Here is a 19,187-nt window from a genome sequence, read left to right as displayed (position 1 = left end):
AAAGTATTTTACAGTATTTTTTAAATACAAAACACTAAATTATTCTGACAAAATATGGAGCCATTTTCATCAACCCTATAAAATACAAATTACAAATTCCTATTTTGTGTTTGAAAAAGATATTTTAAATTAGGGGTGCACCGATTGCAGTTTTCTGGCCGATCAACGATCACCGATCCTTAGGCAACCTTACCTGCCGATCTCGATTTTTTTTTTGCCGATCTTGTTTCTAAAAGACTAAAAGACAGTTACTTCAATGTTTCCATTTTTATTGAGTAAATTGATATGAATACTCACAAAACATGAGGTAGTGTCCTCAAATATAAACGAACATATAAATGAGCATTGCTGTTTGAACTACAAAATCATATTTTTTCTTCCAGACTTTAATTTCTCTAATTTTGTAAAAAAAATATATATATATAGCTGTTATGACACACTTGTCCAAAAAATAGGGAGGGAGGCAGCCTGCACTGCACCTCTCTCGGGAATGGGAGAAAAGGCTGATTTAACCCTCTGGGGCCTAGGGGTAGGAAACACACTTTCACTGACTGGGGCATGATCACACATTTCATCACACTTAATTCATGGCAAATAAATTATTTCTTATATATTTGTTTTGCCATTACACTCATCTTTATTTTAATATATATTGTAAATATGTCAGATTTTTAAGTTTGAAATTTGACATCAAAGTATAGACATTGCAAAATGCAGTTTGGAACACTTGCAGAAACATTATAAAAGTACATAGTAAGCAATGCTGGCAGTTTGTTTTGATCCCAGATATCTGATCACCAAAGTCTTGGCTACATGAAGATGACTAAATGGTGTAGATGCAACATTAATTTGGATAAATAAATAAGAAAAACCTAACTCATGTAACTATTTCTGGCTCCTTTCATTGAATATGTAGCAACTTTCATGTGTATGAATGAGCCATTGTCACCTGGCCACGTCCCCAACCCCCTTTTATGGCGCTGAAGGGGATGTATCTGGATCGCGTTTCACCGTTGCGCTGTTAATCAAATTACCATGCGAATGCGATTTGAATACGCGCTAATGCGGCTATTTAGAATGTGAATAGCGATCTTCGGGTGAGAGCGGTACTACACGCCCCCGATGCAGGTAAAACAAAGTAAGATGACATGGTTTACTTTTTTGCCGATTTAACCTAATTAAAAAAACTTTAATACTTCCGACAATGGACGTTTTGAAAAGAAGACAGATTACGGATTTAGCCAGCGTTTTTTTCATGATTATACATTAAGATTTCAGCGAGATATTTATAAACTGAAATAGACACGAAAAGTACGCGATGTCGTCGACGACATACTCGACCCCAAAGAGTTAAAAGCATATAACTAAGATCGGTGGATCTCATGGGAATATGGTCGATTTCCGATCCCCTCAAATTAACGTGATCGAGGCCGATCGATCGGTGCGCCGATCGATCGGTGCACCCCTAGTATTCATTATAGGAGGATGTAGATGAAGAGGGCGTGCGCAGTCTCAGGAAACAGCTCAGAAGTTTGTTCCTCATGAATTCACAGTTATGCACACGTTACTCGGGCGTGGGGGGTGGGTGAAGGGGGATATTTGAAGAAAAAAAAAAGAAGGCTGTTGTCAGCTTGCGACCAGCAGGCAAGCAAGGAAGCAGGAGAGCGAGCCGGAAATACGGACAAACGGGGTTTAATGGAACCAAACGGACGAACATAGCACTGCACATGACAATACAATGACGGAACTGGGGACTACTGACTCAGACGAGGACTAAATACACAAGACAAGCTAGACTTAATAAGACACAGGCGAGCACAATCAGGGTTGAACACGAGGTAATGAGGGGGGCGTGGCACACATCGGGATCGTACGGAGCAGGGTGTGACAGAACCCCCCCCCCCCAAACCCAGTTAGCAAGCACATTTGGGCCTATTCTGGCTGAGTTGAGGCACATTCGGTTCACTGTCGGCAACGGCAAAAAATTGCTGGCCGACTGTGGGGCGAGCATGGCGAGTGATTCTGGCTGACAGTCGGCATTTTTCATGTGGGCCAGAATCGTTCTGACCACGGCGAGCGATTCTGGCTGACATTCGGCATTTTTCGTGTGGGCCAGCACCAGCTTAGCACCGCTCCGCTGATATTTTGTTAGGTAGATATTGTGGATGGACAGTGCCGAGCTTGGTAGCCGATGCTGGCTGACTGACCAAATTGCTCATTTGGTCCTCCGTCGGTTGAGTGCCGTTTTCTGTCGGCTTCTGCTGAAGGGTTTGGCACTCGAATGTACTTTATTTAAAGTGTTCTTTTTTGCCTCGACATGTGCTTTAATGGTATATAGACTTCCAAAACCTTTCAATCCTGCACATTTGTGCTTTCCAATTTTTCCTTGCCCTTTCCTTATATTCGTTCCTCCAAATATTCATTACACTGGAATAAAACATTAGTCTTGACTCACTAGCTGTCTCTAATTTTTATAAATTATTATAGCATTGTAAAAAGCATCATTGCCATCTCAATTGTTTTCGCATGCTTAATTCACGTAGGCTAATTCTTTGAGGGAAAAAATGTTACTTGTTACTAGTTTATTAATAGCCTATATTTATTCATTGCAAACCATAATAAATAAAACTGGTGCAAAGTACTAGAAAAGGCTAAAAGATAAATGTGCCTGAAAAAACATTTTATATTAGATTACATAGGTCGAACGGTTGTTTGTTATATTCACAGTTTTCCCGCACTCTTTTGCCAGAGGTCGTAATGACGTAACACGTTGTTCTGCTGCACGGCTTTCACGCTCGCGCCTACTGTAGCTCCGCCCAAACGCCAGGACGAAATCTGTGCACCACGCAGCTCGTTAATTGGGAGACAAACGAGGTGAGATGATTCATCATAACTTGTGATTAAATATTAACAACTTGTATATGTAACTGTGGAGTATAAGACGAAGTTGTCAAGCATTCGAGGGTGGCAACTTGAGTTTGGCGTTAGCTGTAGCTACTGGCTATTGGTCAGAAAAGGTGCAAGTTAACCATATTTTTGGCTTGTTTAGTTAATTAAGTGCTGACGAAGTGTAGTGAAATATTAAAAGTTGTTATCCAAGAAAGTGTTTGTGTTACACTCACTACCTAGAGTATTTACCGGTTTAGAACAGGTGCAGACTGCGGTTAATTTGCTAATGGACGGATCCAATTAATCTTATTTATTTTGTTAATGTGGTCCTCACTGTATTTGCTCCAATTTTTTGATTTAGTATTAATCTAACTGTTTCTGAGATTTGCATTAGCATTGTTCACTAGTCATAAAGCTGAATGACACTCGTGGCCGTTGAACGTTGACTAGCAAGCTAACAACCCTTTCATGAACTTTGGCGCCAATTTTTAAGCGCCTGTTTTAAATCTGCGGAGGCAGTGCAACCAAACTGAAAAACAGAGTCGTGAAAAACACTTTCTTGAATAGCAACTTTCAGTCATTTTGATAATGTTGATCGTTGGTTTTCCCAACTTAAATTAAGGAGAAATAATTTGAACTGATACTGTATTTATTTAACCCGTAAACCCACCGATCACGATTACTGATATTTGTCATTTTTACAGAAGTTTATTTTAAATGCAATTTTTTGTCATTAACTGTAATGTTGTGCTTTATTCCCAGCAGTGAAGTCACAGACTTGATCTTTACACACCAGGTACAAGTATGGATAGGAAAGGTGCTAGAAAGCGAGCAGTTAAAAAAGTGAATTCCTTGTTGCTTGGTCTTAAAGAGTGTGTGGAAGCTACCTGTGAGAATTCTGATGTCTGTAGTGCTGACTTTGCTGAACCTTTATTTGATCAAGCCCATGCCATGAGTGACAGTGAGTCAGATAGTGAAATGGAATTAGAAGAAGTCTGTGGTTGTGGTGATGAAGACAACCAGCTAGAAAAAGCATTAAGCAAGTGGGCTGTTACCTTTGGTGTCCCCCTCATTGCTCTGACTGCTCTTTTAGGGATCCTGAGAATACAACACCCCTTTTTACCAAAGGATGCTAGGACCCTGCTTAAAACAAAAACATCATACAGTGTTCAAATTCTAGGTGGTGGTCAGTACCATTACTTTGGCATTTTAAATGCTTCAACTCATATCTTTGAGAGGCACTGGGCAAAACTTCCAGATGGCTACCTGTTCAAACTTCAGCTTAATATTGATGGCTTGCCACTTTATAAAAGTTCATTAGTTCAGTTCTGGCCAATTTTGGGGATGCTTGTAGGATTTGTAAAGAAGCCATTTGTAATTGGTCTCTTCTGTGGTAATTCAAAGCCAAATTCTCTCCATGACTATGTTAAGGACCTTGTGTGCGAATTGAAAGAGCTCCGCAAGGGCTTTTTGTTCAAAGGAAAACAATTCTTCTTAAATGTGTCCTCTGTTGTCTGTGATGCTCCGGCTCGGGCATTTATTAAAGGGATCAAGTCTCATACTGGCTATGCAGGGTGTGATAAATGCATTCAGAGTGGTGTTTACCTAAACCACAAAATGACGTTTCCTGAAGTGAACAGTGTTCGCAGAACCGATGGATCATTTAATAGTATGATTGATGAAGATCATCATGTGCAAAGTTCACCTTTCAAGGATATTCCAATTGGTATGGTATCATGTTTTCCACATGATTACATGCACTTGGTTTGTCTTGGTGTTATGCGGAAATTGCTTGATCTGTGGTTGTGTACAGGTTCTCTGTGTCATCGAATAAGTTCTAAACAAAGTGAACTAATTTCTAATGAACTTGTTAAACTAAGACACTACATCCCTATAGATTTTGCACGTAAACCTAGAAAGCTGTGTGAAAGGCTGAGGTGGAAAGCAACAGAGTTGCGACAGTTTTTGATGTATACAGGGCCGGTAGTCCTGGCAGGTGTTCTTCCTAGTCCATTGTATAACAATTTTATGTTGTTAAGCGTCTCAATTTTCATACTTTCAAGTCCAAGATTGTGTCATTCTATGAATGACATTGCTCGCAGTCTATTGATATCATTTGTGGAGCATTTCTGTCAGTTATATGGTCCTGAAAATGTAGTCTACAATGTGCATGGGTTGACTCATCTTTGTGAGGATGTCATGTTGCATGGCAATTTGGATTCTATATCCGGGTTTCCCTATGAGAATTACTTGGGGCAGATTAAGAGAATGATCAGAACACCCCATGGGCAATTAGCACAGATTATACGCAGAATTTCTGAAATTAATACATCACCAAGTCATGAGCACATGAAGGGAAATCCAATCTTGAAAAAAGAACATGTTGATGGGCCCATTCCTACTTCATTTGAGCAGTATAAAGTTTGTCAGTTTCATGAAGTGGTCTTGGATAGTAAATCCATATTTAAAACATGGAATGATGCAGATAACTGTGCCAAGATTGGTGAAAGTATTGCATTGATAGTAAACATCCTGAGCTCACAAGGCAAAGTGTACATTGTGTTTAGAGAATATCAGAGAAAAGACATTTTTTTTGAGTACCCTATACGTTCATGTAATCTTGGAACGTATACAGTATCTAATCTTTCATCAACTTTAAAAACTGTTGAACTAACTGAACATATACAAAAGTATGTCAGATTGCCATATAAAGGCATTTATGTTGTTGTGCCCCTCCTGCATTTTAGCACTTGAAAATGTGACCAGTTTGTTTAATATGCATAGATGTTGAATGGAAATGCTTGTTATAAAGGAAAGTCTCCCAAAAATACTTGTTTATAGGGCATAATGTTTTTTTTCCTGCTGTTTTTGAGCAGTATGTATAGAGTTGTTGAATTTGAGGGCACACATGAGGTAGAGTTAGTGCCTGGTGTGTGGGTGAAAGAAGGTGCCTGCTGGTGGCCCCCATTCAGAGGAAAACAGCTAGTGAATGCCATCAAGCAGCAGATACTGCCTGAAACCAACTGGACACAGTACAATGTGCGCCAGATGTTTGAAACTGGTATGTAATTCCTAAAAACTGAGCATCATTCATACAACATGCAATGTTGTATAATGTCTGTACACATGCTGTTTCATGATTTTTGTTTGAATCAGATAATTTTGAACAAGGACGGAGAAAAGTCAGAGAGGCTGAACTGCACTCAGACTTGCAGTCAGAGGTTGACGATCTGAACCAAAGGAAGCAGAGGAGGATAATGTATGTATTGTCCGTTTGAAGGTATCTGCAGACCAAAAGCTGCCACACACACACCCCTTTACATGTTCCCTTTCACATATATATTCAGTGCTTCCCCTAGGTTTACAGCTTGGGGGGGCAGATGGACACCGACAGGATTCATGGTGTTCATGTGTTTCTTTTCATGACAGCAGTCAATATAACAACTGAACTAAACATCAGAACATTTCCTTTTATGATAATTATCCACAAAGTGTGCAGCTTTTGTCACTGCAGTGTATCTTTCTGGGCTTCTGGAAGAACATTTCTAGGCTCTTTTCTGGACCCGGAATAGGAGAGCTACTCCGGCTGCTACTTGCAGGAGAGCAAGTGTTGCCATCTTCACCACCCTAGGAGCGTTTAAAAAAACGCAGATATTTTTGTCTGCTTTTCAGGTGGTTAACGCGACATTTTCCGACGCACACTCTCTGTCCGCTGGTGGTATTGTGCTCACCTGTGTGTGTGCGCATGTGTCTGTGTGCGTGCATCGGGGCGAAACTCCGCCATGCGCGATACAGAGAGCAGAGGAGAATTGTAAACGCGCGACCGTGTAGAGACAAAAATGACAAGCTGTTGTGTAAATATGATAAATAACATAAGGCTATTTAGTTTGTTTAATAAAAGGAAAATGTATAGACCTGTTCTATAGAAAATAAAATTAACTTAACCTTCAGGGGCGGGAGGTGCCGTTGGGGGGGCAGGGTGCCCCCCTAATAGAATGGTAGGGGAAACACTGATATTCCATTCCTGGGTTTTTCCAGGCCAAGCCGTCGACTCTCAGCAGCTGCGTACCAGTCAGCTAGTGACAGTGATGAAGAAAGAGGAGGGAGCAGGGGTCTCCCAGAAGCCCCACCAATCAGCACTAAATTTTTCACCACCTTACAGCCTGTCCTAGATTTAGCTGGACCACACCATTATCAAGGTACCATATCAGAATGTATTGTGTATAAAGGAGCTAGTGATTGGAAATTAGTTCTCTAATTTTCATCTTCCATGTTGCACCTTCCCTCCCACCCTTGATCATGTATTGCATTGATTTTACAGACGTGAGGCCCCAGCAGACATCTCTGCCACAGCATTCAGCACCACCTTCAGGTAAAGTAATGATTGTGATAAATATTTTGCTCAAATATTGACTAGACTTATACAGTGATTGGAGTCTCACACCATTAAAACTATAGAAGGATACTGAGAAATATTGACCATTTTTGTATTTTTTTTCCCCACTTAACTTCACTCACTTTAACTATTTGATATAGGTTGGTGTTGCAAGTATACATTTTCTTTTTTATTGTTGAACTTTCAGGTATGTAGCCCCAACAGACACAATGACAACTTACACTACCTGCTGGTAGTGCAACATTTTATTTAATATATATTGTTGATGCACTATATGGACAAAAGTATTGGGACACACCTCTTAATTGTTGAATTCAGGTGTTTCAATCAGACCCATTGGCACAGGTGTATAAAATCAAGCACATAGCCATGCAGTCTCCATTTACAAACATTTGCGAAACAAAGTAGGGTCATTCTGAAGAACTAAGAGTATGGTACTGTGATAGGATGATAGGATTAAAGTCCCTGTTGGTGTAATTGTCGGGTGCCCCAATACTTTAGTCCATGTATTGTGTATTTTGCCAGTGGCTAACCCTAGGCTGTCCTCCAAAGATTAAAGAAACTTAATCAAAAATTTTATTCAAATAAGGTTATATTTATTTCTTTATTTTTAACAATATTGTGCAAAGGATGAAATCTCTATGGGGAATGATAACGTAAACTACAGTTAATGTAAACTAACTAATATAAACTAAGCAGTCTGATTTGAAGAAATGTATCCCTGAAGTATCCTTTTCTAAACAAAACAATAGACACAATAACACTGATTATAGAATAAAAGATAGAATAAGAGTAAGAATAAGTAAATGTATACACAAATCTTGCCAAGCAAGATATCACTCTTCTATAGTTTAAATGTATTGGTATAACAAACTGTTTTTGTTTTTGTTTGCTTCTGTAGTTTGTCAATCAAATGGCCAAAGCCTGTGGTCACACTATTCCCCACAGCAACTCCCAATGGCTACAAATGAGACATGCGAAGGTAAATTAATTTTTGGTAAATAATATTATGGCACTGCTTTGAGTTTAGTGGAGGTTTATGGTTCAGCATTACTACTTGTACTACTTTTCTTGTGTATTCTTGTGTTAACCAGAAATACATGAAATTACTGTAGACTATACTTTGTTGCTACATTTGTACCCAGTCACATTGAATTGGGTCTTAAGTCGCAAACCCCAAACTCTGATGTGTATAATAAGTATTAAAAATGGAAATGAAATAGTGCATGGCTAGCCTAAAGTTTAGAGAATCATGCATTTGTGCAGAAGCTTCTCAGTCGAACGTGTGTTTGCCCATCGCTCAACTGCTTAACAAGTACTGAGCACCCAAATAACTACCCACTGCTTCTACATTGGATGGGTGAATTGCTGGGGACACATTTCCTTGTATTGCACTATATTAAGTGTTTTCTTAGATAATATTAAATTATTACCAACATTACATGTTTAGGGGTTATTGTTGTAAAATTGCACTCAAGTAAATGGTTACACATTTTAATACTACTGTTAGATATAATACTGTTTTCTGTCTCTCTCTCTCAGCTGTAATGAAGGAGATCCTCACTAAGCAGGAAATGATCCTTGAGCAGCAGTCACTAATTCTCAAACTGTTACAAGCACAGCAACAGACCCCCACTGACAACATTGAAGAAGGACTTCTACCACTGAAAGACCTGGAAGCTCTGCATGCTTTGGAAGGTCAACTACACAGTCTAGACATGAGAGAAAAATTGGTCAGTTATTCTATTTTTCAGTAAATACATTTCCATGCAGCTGTGAATGTGATACTTTGAATTTGCACAGCTGACCTACATATTGGCCACATTTTTATCTTTTCAGATTAATCATTTAGGTCTGACTGGAGGAAACAACACTAAGGAGACTGTGTGGAGAATAATGAAGAGAACTCTGGGTAACAGCCTGGCAAAAACTATTAATTGGAGAGGACTCAATGGGAAAACCTCCTTTGCTTCCCTTCAACTTAAAGATGTGATCACTGGTAAACATCTTTTTAACTTTTTTTTTTATTCCCTTTGCTTTAATTTTTCTGCATTGTAATTTTATCATTACTTTTACTTAAACACTCCTGGGCTGGGTAAGTGATCAGTGATTTAGACGCAGCCCCTCCAAAAGTATTGGAGCAGCAAGGCCAGTTAATTTGTTTTTGCCGTGTGACATTTATGTGTGAAAAATTAATATGAGAAGAGAGATCAGAGTTTCAGCGCATATATATATAAGGGCTGTCAAAATTAACAGGTTAACGCAGATTAATCCATCATTATGATTAATCTGATTAAAATTTTTAATGCAATTAACCCATCTGCAGCACAGAATGACTCAAAATCCCTGAAATGTCTCTGTCAACCCATTTCGAGCAGTTTTGGTGCGTTCCATTTGCCCTCGGAACTCGTATTCCAAGTCGGATTCTGGAGTTTTGAAGCCGGAAGTGAGGACATGCGCTCCCGTTTCTCGGAGATCCGAGAAATATCTGAGCAGCACAGAGGATCCCGAGTTCAGAATCCAAGAACGCTGTGCCCTTTATCAACAGAAGGGAAAGTTGTAGTTTTATAGTGTTTAAGCACTGCTTCTCACTTGTGGCTCATTAAATCGGTCGCACACACTATACCGTCCAACTTATCTGTGGATGTGTTGCTACAGAGTTTTATACGTAAAGCACTGCGCAAAATGTGTCATCAACTGATATTGCTAACAATGGCAGTTAACCGGGCTAGAATTTCATGATTAGTAGGATTATTTGTCAGATTTACGGTAGTTCGGGCTAACAGTAAGTGAACGAAGATAAAGACCATTTAAACTGAGGTACCTTAAATCCGACAAGTTGTCTGGCTAAGCAAAAAAATCTTGCTTTTTGATATGGGTCCGTTGTATTGCACTTCTGTGGCAGATGGAATGCATCCGACTCGTGTTCAAGATGTTCAATAAACATGTTAAGTGCATATATATTCCCTTTTTTCTTGAGCCTGTTTGCTCATGCAAAATTAAATGTGATTAATATAGATTAAAAATGAATATTTAATCGTGATTAATCGAAATTAATCCACAGCAACCCTGTGATTAATCTGATTTAAAAAATTTATCGTTTGACAGCACTAATATATATATATACACACACACACACATTCATATGTGTGTGTGTTTATATGCACAGTACACACTGATCTGGTGTAACATGATCACTGACAGGTGAAGTGAATATCACATTATCTCTTCATCTTATATAGCAGACACTAACTACAGTGTGTGCGTGATCATCATGATGGTGACAGAGCATCGTGAGATCATAGTTTAAGCACACAACTTTAACATGAATTGCCATTATTGCAATAACTATTTCAATGTTTTTGTTTTTCAGCTGCTGTTAGAAAAAATCCCCTCACCAAACACACAACAAACAATGAAGCTGAGAATGTAATGAAGCGGTGGCTTCAACTTTCTTCAGACCGGGAAGGAGGGAGGAAGCGCAGGATGGAAAAGTGAAGGAAGATGATTGTGTTATGATTGTGATTATTGTGTTCTCTTCTGCAACTATTTACAAAGTTTTATATGTTTGTTAAATTATTTTTTATTAAAATTGTATTATAAAATGGATAACTCTTGTGTGGTCATTGGTGATAAAAGAATTCAGGACTATTATTAGGTGGCTGATATAGGAAAAGGAGCCAGCTATGAGTATTGCCCAAAAGCATTTAAGATATTTAAGGATTTGCTGCATCAGTGGTATAGTTAATATTAACATACCAAAAATACTTTGCAATTGTTAAATGAAGTGTTGACTAAGATCCTTGTTCCAACTGTTTATATTTTATTATATTCTCCAGTAAGAAAGCAGAAGTATAGAAAGTATTACAGAGTTTTTGTTAAAGATTTTTTTTAATGAATTCTAGGCAACTAAACATAGTCTGAATTAAAAATAATTTAATAATTTTTAAAATGGGAAAAAAAGCTGCATCTGCACCGAGTATGGGTTACCTGCGGCGTGCCGCGCATGGGGCGCGTGCGGGCTATTTACGTGCCTATGGAGATTGAGCTGCGTAAGCCGAATCTGTGCCGATGCTTTAACAGGGTGTCGGTGTGTGACATGTAAGCCAGATCTGGGCCGATTCACTGATAAAGATACGGCTTGCAGTATATATGCCACAGTACGGCCGAGGCCCCAGGCGGGTAGTGGGCCGAGTGAAACACACTTTTGTGGGCCGATTGACTGCCGATAGATTTTTGCTGACTGGGAAGGCGCGCACACCGGGCGCGCCAGAGGAGAGGCGACGGACGAGACGAACCGGGAAAACAGGACCTGGAAAACAAAACAGAACGTCAACCAAAACCAGGGAACAAGATGGAGACGCAAAACAAGAACAGGGACGAAAAGAAGGACAGGACCTGACAGAGGACAGGGAAGGCGGACAGACAGATCAAGAAGGGAGACACAGGGGGAACACCCACAGGCGACACGAAAGGGCCAGGAGTGCCAAAAGGAGAAACAAAGGGACCAGAAGGAGAGACAGGCAGGACGAACGGAAAGGGAGGAGGAACAAGGGGAGCACGAGGAAGCCCAGGCGGGCGACGGGCAGCGGCCGGAGGGGCCGCAGGCGGGAGGGAGAAGGGAGCTGAAGGGGACCACCCAGGGGCCAAGGGAACGGGACGAGGGAGTGACGAAGGGGACACGGAGGGAGCAGGAGGGAACACCGGTGCAGGCAGGCAGAAGGGGGAAGCCGCGGCAGGCGGAGGCGCAGCCGGAGCCGGCGAAGGCGCCGTCCGACGCCCAGCTGGAGCAGGGGGGCCCGGAGGCGGCCGACATGGACCCGGAGGCGGGACCGAGGACCGGCACCGAGGATCCAGGGGGGGACCCGGCGGCGACCGCCGACCCCGAGCCGGAGGACCCGCAGGCAGCCACCGAGCCACAGCCAGGGGCCGAACGGGCGAGGTCCTGGGGGGCGTCGGCCTTGCCGGGGTAACGGCGAGGGAGTCAGGGCCTCAGGCAGGGCCGCGGGCAGGACGGGAGAGGCGGCTTCAGGCAGGGCCGCGGGCAAGACAGGAGAGGCGGCCTCAGGCAGGGCCGCGGGCATGACGGGAGAGGCGGCCTCAGGCAGGGCCGCGGGCATGACGGGAGAGGCGGCCTCAGGCAGGGCCGCGGGTATGAGTCCAGCAGGGGGCGCCTCGGTGGGCTTGGGTGCAGGCGGAGGCGGCACCGGGACCTCAGCTGCAGCTGCAGGCACCACCAGCACGTGGCCAACAGGGGGCGCCGCAGCAGGCACCACCAGCACGTGGCCAACAGGGGGCGCCGCAGCAGGCACCACCCGCACGTGGCCAACAGGGGGCGCCGTAGCAGGCACCACCAGCACGTGGCCAACAGGGGGCGCAACCGCGGCGTGCACCTCAGGCAGAGCGGAGGCAGCTGCAGGCGTGCGACCAGCAGGAGTCGCTTGGGCAGGCGCCTCGGGTGTCCGGTCAGCAGGGGACGCCTTGGCGGGCGCCGCCAGCACGCGACCAGGAGGGAGCGCCACGGCGGGCGGTACAGGAGCCAGCAGGACAGGCGAGACTACCGGGCAGCGCAGCCGCGGGCAGATCGGCGGCAGCAGCAGGCAGCGCAGCCGGCAGGTCCGGATCGAACTGGTCCGGTGCAGGAAGGAGGGGTGCTGAGCGCGTATGCACCCTCCCTTTCCGCGCTTTAGGGACCCGGGGACTGGCGTCTCTGACAGCGCTGATCCATCTCCCGGGACAGCGCTCTGGCCAGGCATCCCCAGTCTCCAAAGGAGGCAGGTCCTCCGCGTCTTGGGGCTCACCTATCACCCAGGCGTCCTCCAAGGCGGGGAGAAGGGAGCACACTCCCAAGAAGAGAGTCGGGGCGGCTTCTTCCGCCTTTCCCCTTCGCCTCTTCTTTCTCCTTCCGGAACCGGTAGGCGGCAGCGGGGTCGCATCAGCGGGTGGCGAGCTGTACACCAGCCCGCTGTCATGTTCTACCTGCCTCTGCATGGCTGCAGCCGCTACCTCCCGAAGCTGCTGGAGGTTTTCGCGCACCACGCTCGCTTGGTGCGCGTCGCCGGGTAAAGACATCCCCTCCAGGATATCCCGGCTTCGGTGAGCTAACCGGCGAGCCGCGGGATCCTCCTGGATCTCGGGCTGGGTCAGCCAGTATAGGACCTCTTCTACCAAGCCGAGGTACTCCTCCTCGGCTAGGGGGGATCCTTTCTTGTGGAGTTCCGTCATTCTGTCAGCTTGCGACCAGCAGGCAAGCAAGGAAGCAGGAGAGCGAGCCGGAAATACGGACAAACGGGGTTTAATGGAAGCAAACGGACGAACATAGCACTGCACATGACAATACAATGACGGAACTGGGGACTACTGACTCAGACGAGGACTAAATACACAAGACAAGCTAGACTTAATAAGACACAGGCGAGCACAATCAGGGTTGAACACGAGGTAATGAGGGGGGCGTGGCACACATCGGGATCGTACGGAGCAGGGTGTGACAGCTGTCACCCACTTTTATATTTAGGTTTAGTCATTGAGCAGGTTGACTTATTTGGCTTTTGGTCCATTCAGTTTAATTAACTGGGACAGGATTTTTATTTACAGTAGCAGTGTGATGGTCAGGAAACCTCCCACACACAGAGAACATTGTTCTAACATGTTGCACTCAGAGATGTTTAATGACACTGTTTTAAAGGTGAAACATTTAATGAAAAATGAATTGAAACGTTTGAAAATGAAAACCTTAATTAGTATTTAAAAGGCCTTTATCACACTTCCGATTTCCGGGAGGTGGGAATTCGGTGAAGCAGTGTATCTGTACTTCTGGTTTATTGAGAAGCAAAGAGTGAGTCCTCTCACTGGTGATATTGCAGTGTGGCCGGCTACTCTAACTCAAAACAGAGGCATCCTTCCCTTAGTTATCATGATTTCTCGAGTGGCAAAGAAATGCAGAGCACCTGGGAGAAGTTAATAAGGAGAGACAATGGTCCTTCTCTTCATTCAGCACGTGGGAGCATGTTCGTATGATCCACGCCGGTATTTCTGCCAATGGACTGCAATAGATTACTGTCCAAATGATATGCACCAGATAGCACAGGATACCTATAATGCATGTATGTGTTTTTGAGATTTAGGATCATTTTGGACTCTGCTAGACTTCCTGAACATTGTACACAACCCACAGTTTATGGAGCTCGTCATTCTTTCTCATTGACCAATATCAGCTACCACTTCCTCATTCAATAAATCTGGCTCTGCAGACAAAGGGGGGTTACTGACAATTTCAGCCTGCTGAAAGCTAAAAAGTTAGTCTTAGGCTGTACTCAAGTACTAACACTAGGAAATCCATACTGCATCACTTGAAGAGGTGGGCCCTGGCACACTTCAGTTGGACTCGGGCATGGTACACGTCGAGTATGATTGCTAACCATGCCCTAGCATGTTAATAATGCACACATGTACACTATACACTGAACAAGACCTGGAAGGAATGGATTGGGTAGGCTGCACAGATTGGGCAGTAACTGTCACAGCTGAGGGGCAGTGTTCACTGGAATTTTGAGTTGACGAGAGTATCCAGAAACAACTGGATGCAACACAGAAAACTCTGAGACAGTAAAATACAGGACTATCTTCTTATTCGTGCAGCATGATTCAATGAAAATTGTTGTGCTGCACACTCAATAAACCTATAACAGGGCCGTGGTGCATCATGCCCAAAATGACTCCAAATCCACAAAATTAAGACAATAATCATTAACTCCATTGTGCTGTGCATTTCTTCCTACGGCTGCATCCGAATTCAGGGGTTGTCTGTCTTTTCCTAATGAATTCAGGGGTTGTACCTTTCTAAGGCTGCATTTGAAGACTGAATGCATCATAGCAGCGTGACAAGGGCGTCCCATTTTGAAGATTCCTTCAAATGTGGTCTAGAAATGCACCCTCCCTTTGCAGAGTAGCAAAGAATCCATTGGATGTATCCTTTGCAGCCGAACATATCCCAAGATTCACTGCACAGAGGTTAAGTGGGTGTGTGTTCCATTTTGAGGGAGACATTCTACAGGCAACTTCGCATGGTGGGTATTAAAACATTTTAATATTTTAAGTACATATTTGCTCTGCAAGACATTTAGCTAACAAGAATTAGTCTGCATTTGAACATTTTAACTGATGTTTTTAAACAAGTAATACCATGCTTTAAATGTGGTGTTTTAAGGTAAGTATAAAGTAAGTTTAAGGAATAAAAGTTTAGCAGTGTTATTTTATTTTAATGAGGAACTAGTAAGCTGCATTTTAGCATCATGCATCAAATACACGTTAAAAACTTTGAAGAATAATGCCTTAGTTGGTCTGATGGAAACCCCACCCAGAGCCCCCAACTTGCTCCTTATTAAGGGCCCTGAGTGGCGTGGGGGAAATACAGATATGACAGCTTGAAAGAGCCCTGGCCTCTCTCATGATCAACGGTATAACTTACAATGCTGCGATGAAAATGCTAAGCTGGAGGTATACTAAATCATTCTACTGTATTTTAGAACTTTTGGCCTACATGTTGCTACTGTGAAAACGTGTTGCAATTATTTGACCATGAATTTTCAAGCGAATTACGGAGGCTGTAAGTCTGGAGAAGAAAGTGACTGGCATAGCGGTATAAGTTCTCTCTCATGTACGGTTTGATTAAAATTGGACAAAGACTGAATGTGTTTATATTCCCAGTTTCAGATGAGGGATCGCAAACCAAAGAAATGACAGCACAGATCTATAAACTGGTCAACGGTCAATTTACAGAACAAGTATCAATGACGGAAAACACCAAGGACAGAAGCATGAGAACATGGACATGGCAGAGTTCATGATAAAAGGGGGTTCCATTTGAAAAATAAGACGGTCAGTAAATGCTTCAAGGTTGTGTACACTAAGCGTCAGCTTCAGCCAGACTACACAACATTACCTCATGGATTCTAGTAAGGGATTCGACAATAGATTTTAACACCCCTTCTCGTGTATTGTGTCGGGACCGAACAACTCTGGCATGTCATTTCATTGAAAAACTCTTAGAAAATGCGAATTATTCATTGTCCATAGTGCCTGAAAATGTTGTGTAGTGCTATTTGTGCTGGCAACACGTCACCACCTTCCCCAGAAGAAGGTGTCAGCATTGTCACGGCCGCACGTGCCCCTGCTGGGGATGTTATCATGGCTGACGTAATAAAAAATATTTCACAGCGCAGCAAGAAAAGGGTTCAATATATAATGGGCAAAATGTTTGAAAACCTAGATGTGGGGAGTTCGTTTTAAACAGTAAAACTATTCTGTATTCTATTAGTGTGTGTGCTGCTTTTATTATCTTTTTCATATTTTATGTTTAAAAAAACTGTCTTCATCTCCATTTTATAAAAAATTACTCTGGGAGATACTAGTGCTGTAGTTCTCGAGACCGGTCTTGGTCTCAGGACCGGTCTCGAGACCAATTTTTTGTGGTCTTGGTCTTGTCTTGGTCTCGACTCTATTTGGTCTCGGTCTTGTCTTGGTCTCGACTCTATTTGGTCTCGGCCTTGTCTTTGTCTCGGACATAGCGGTCTCGATGGGATGGGGAAAAAAAGAAAAAACAGCAAATCCTCACAGAACAGTATCATTATTACGCGCCTCAATTCAAATGCAACCAGTCAGATGCATCTATTTTAAAAACGTTACATTTTATACATTTTCTCCACGGACACTGCCAGTGCTTCACAGTCCACACACATCATACACATCGCATCATAGCGAAGTCGGCAAAGAAATGTCTGAAAATGTCCGCGAAGTCTATAGCATAGTTATAATTCAAATAAATTAGCCATTTTACATTGATTAGAAAGTACGGTCTTGGAGGTGCAAGTCAATCTAGAGGCTCATTCTCTTCAATTCAAAGCAAAGGATCATTACATAGCTGTATTCATAGCTTACCCGAGGCCTCTGTCCCTGGTATATGAGACTTAATATGAACATCTTTCTGGTACATCCCATCTCTTTCCCTTGACGAGGTCTGATAAAATGGTTATAGGAGAGGATTGCTGAGAATATTATTTTCCATCAGGCATCGTAACTATGACAAATCTGGGAGATTTTAAATGAGAGATATGGACATATGGACAATATAATTGAAAAGATAACATGAATTTGATTTAACAAGTAATGACACTTTACAGCAATGCCTTTTTTCTCTACAGTTGATCTGGGTAATGTGATGTCGATTCTAGTACTAGGCTGTTTTCAGTCTTGGTCTTGGTCTCGCCTTAGTGTGTATTGGTCTTGGTCTTGGACTTGGTCTTAGTACCCTCAAGTCTCGGCAGTGTCTTGGTCTTGATACCCTCCGGTCTCGGCAATGTCTTGGTCTCGGTTTAGGCAGTCTTGACTACAACACTAGGAGATACGCACAAGAATGTCCAGACACCTCAAAGGGTTCGCAGGACCTGTACCTGTGCAAATGGCAATAAAGATATTTACTATCTACTAAAAGTCTTTGTTTCTTGGAAAGCTGGGGTGGTTTGGAGGGTTACCATACGAGTCAAAAAACTCACCGGGGCTGTCAGTACAAATGTAAAGCGACAACCAATGTTCTCCAGGTTCCATCCTCGGATGTCTGTTGATGATAAAGATTGCAGGTAATTTATCAAGTTTTGTGTACAACAGTTCATCACAAGCTAACCCACCATAAAAATGTTTTGCCGTCCACAGGTTTTTCAGCAGTCTATCAGCAGACCAGTGCTTCCAGATCTGTGACTCTCATCGACAGGCACACAACATAGGACTCACATAACCGTAATGTAGAGCCCACGTGACCACAACACATAGGGCACGTACTGCATACGTATTGCCCCTACGTCAAAAGTGGTGTGTACTTTGATGCCAACCAACAGCATAGATGCATTAAAGGTATGAATGTCTTAAGACATTCAAATTGGACCTGTTAACACATAGTTTTAAGACGTGTTAAGACGTCCAAAAATGTGTGTGTTGAGACGTTATTTTTTGGCATGTTACGTGAAAATTGGACTTGTTAACACGGACGTCAAAGTAGACATTAAGCCCCAAATGGCCTTCCATAAGGCTGACACTATTTTGAGGGTGTATAGTTCAAGCAAACGTGTTGCAATTATTTGACCATGAATTTTCAAGCGAATTACGGAGGCTGTAAGTCTGGAGAAGAAAGTGACTGGCATAGCGGTATAAGTTCTCTCTCATGTACGGTTTGATTAAAATTGGACAAAGACTGAATGTGTTTATATTCCCAGTTTCAGATGAGGGATCGCAAACCAAAGAAATGACAGCACAGATCTATAAACTGGTCAACGGTCAATTTACAGAACAAGTATCAATGACGGAAAACACCAAGGACAGAAGCATGAGAACATGGACATGGCAGAGTTCATGATAAAAGGGGGTTCCATTTGAAAAATAAGACGGTCAGTAAATGCTTCAAGGTTGTGTACACTAAGCGTCAGCTTCAGCCAGACTACACAACATTACCTCATGGATTCTAGTAAGGGATTCGACAATAGATTTTAACACCCCTTCTCGTGTATTGTGTCGGGACCGAACAACTCTGGCATGTCATTTCATTGAAAAACTCTTAGAAAATGCGAATTATTCATTGTCCATAGTGCCTGAAAATGTTGTGTAGTGCTATTTGTGCTGGCAACACGTCACCACCTTCCCCAGAAGAAGGTGTCAGCATTGTCACGGCCGCACGTGCCCCTGCTGGGGATGTTATCATGGCTGACGTAATAAAAAATATTTCACAGCGCAGCAAGAAAAGGGTTCAATATATAATGGGCAAAATGTTTGAAAACCTAGATGTGGGGAGTTCGTTTTAAACAGTAAAACTATTCTGTATTCTATTAGTGTGTGTGCTGCTTTTATTATCTTT

General features: G+C 42.8%; 1 protein-coding gene and 1 long non-coding RNA gene across 5 annotated transcripts; both read left to right on the top strand.

Moving 5' to 3' along the window:
* Positions 1-270: 270 nt before the first annotated feature.
* Positions 271-16,118, top strand: LOC140579269 (uncharacterized). The gene is made up of 3 exons (XR_011983362.1): positions 271-1,128; positions 15,268-15,354; positions 15,995-16,118. It is a non-coding gene; the product is annotated as an uncharacterized lncRNA (long non-coding RNA).
* Positions 1,915-10,897, top strand: LOC111858703 (uncharacterized). Of its 4 annotated transcripts, none has more exons than XM_023840687.2 (10): positions 1,915-2,874; positions 3,655-3,685; positions 5,766-5,950; positions 6,046-6,148; positions 6,928-7,088; positions 7,211-7,261; positions 8,187-8,267; positions 8,828-9,018; positions 9,125-9,284; positions 10,659-10,897. In XM_023840687.2, the coding sequence occupies exons 3-10, from the start codon at positions 5,767-5,769 to the stop codon at positions 10,781-10,783; spliced, it is 1,056 nt and encodes a 351-aa protein (XP_023696455.1). In that variant the 5' UTR covers positions 1,915-2,874; positions 3,655-3,685; position 5,766; the 3' UTR covers positions 10,784-10,897. The 4 variants fall into 4 exon arrangements, 3 of the variants coding, with proteins under 3 accessions (XP_023696455.1, XP_023696454.1, XP_072557661.1); XM_023840686.2 differs by having other exon boundaries at positions 3,652-3,685; XR_002841657.2 differs by adding an exon at positions 7,426-7,472 and having other exon boundaries at positions 1,915-5,950.
* Positions 16,119-19,187: the final 3,069 nt, after the last annotated feature.

This window comes from Paramormyrops kingsleyae, chromosome 17, assembly GCF_048594095.1.
Source record: "Paramormyrops kingsleyae isolate MSU_618 chromosome 17, PKINGS_0.4, whole genome shotgun sequence".
NCBI classification, from domain to species: Eukaryota; Metazoa; Chordata; class Actinopteri; order Osteoglossiformes; family Mormyridae; genus Paramormyrops; species Paramormyrops kingsleyae.
This window is presented reverse-complemented; position numbering and strand designations above follow the sequence as displayed.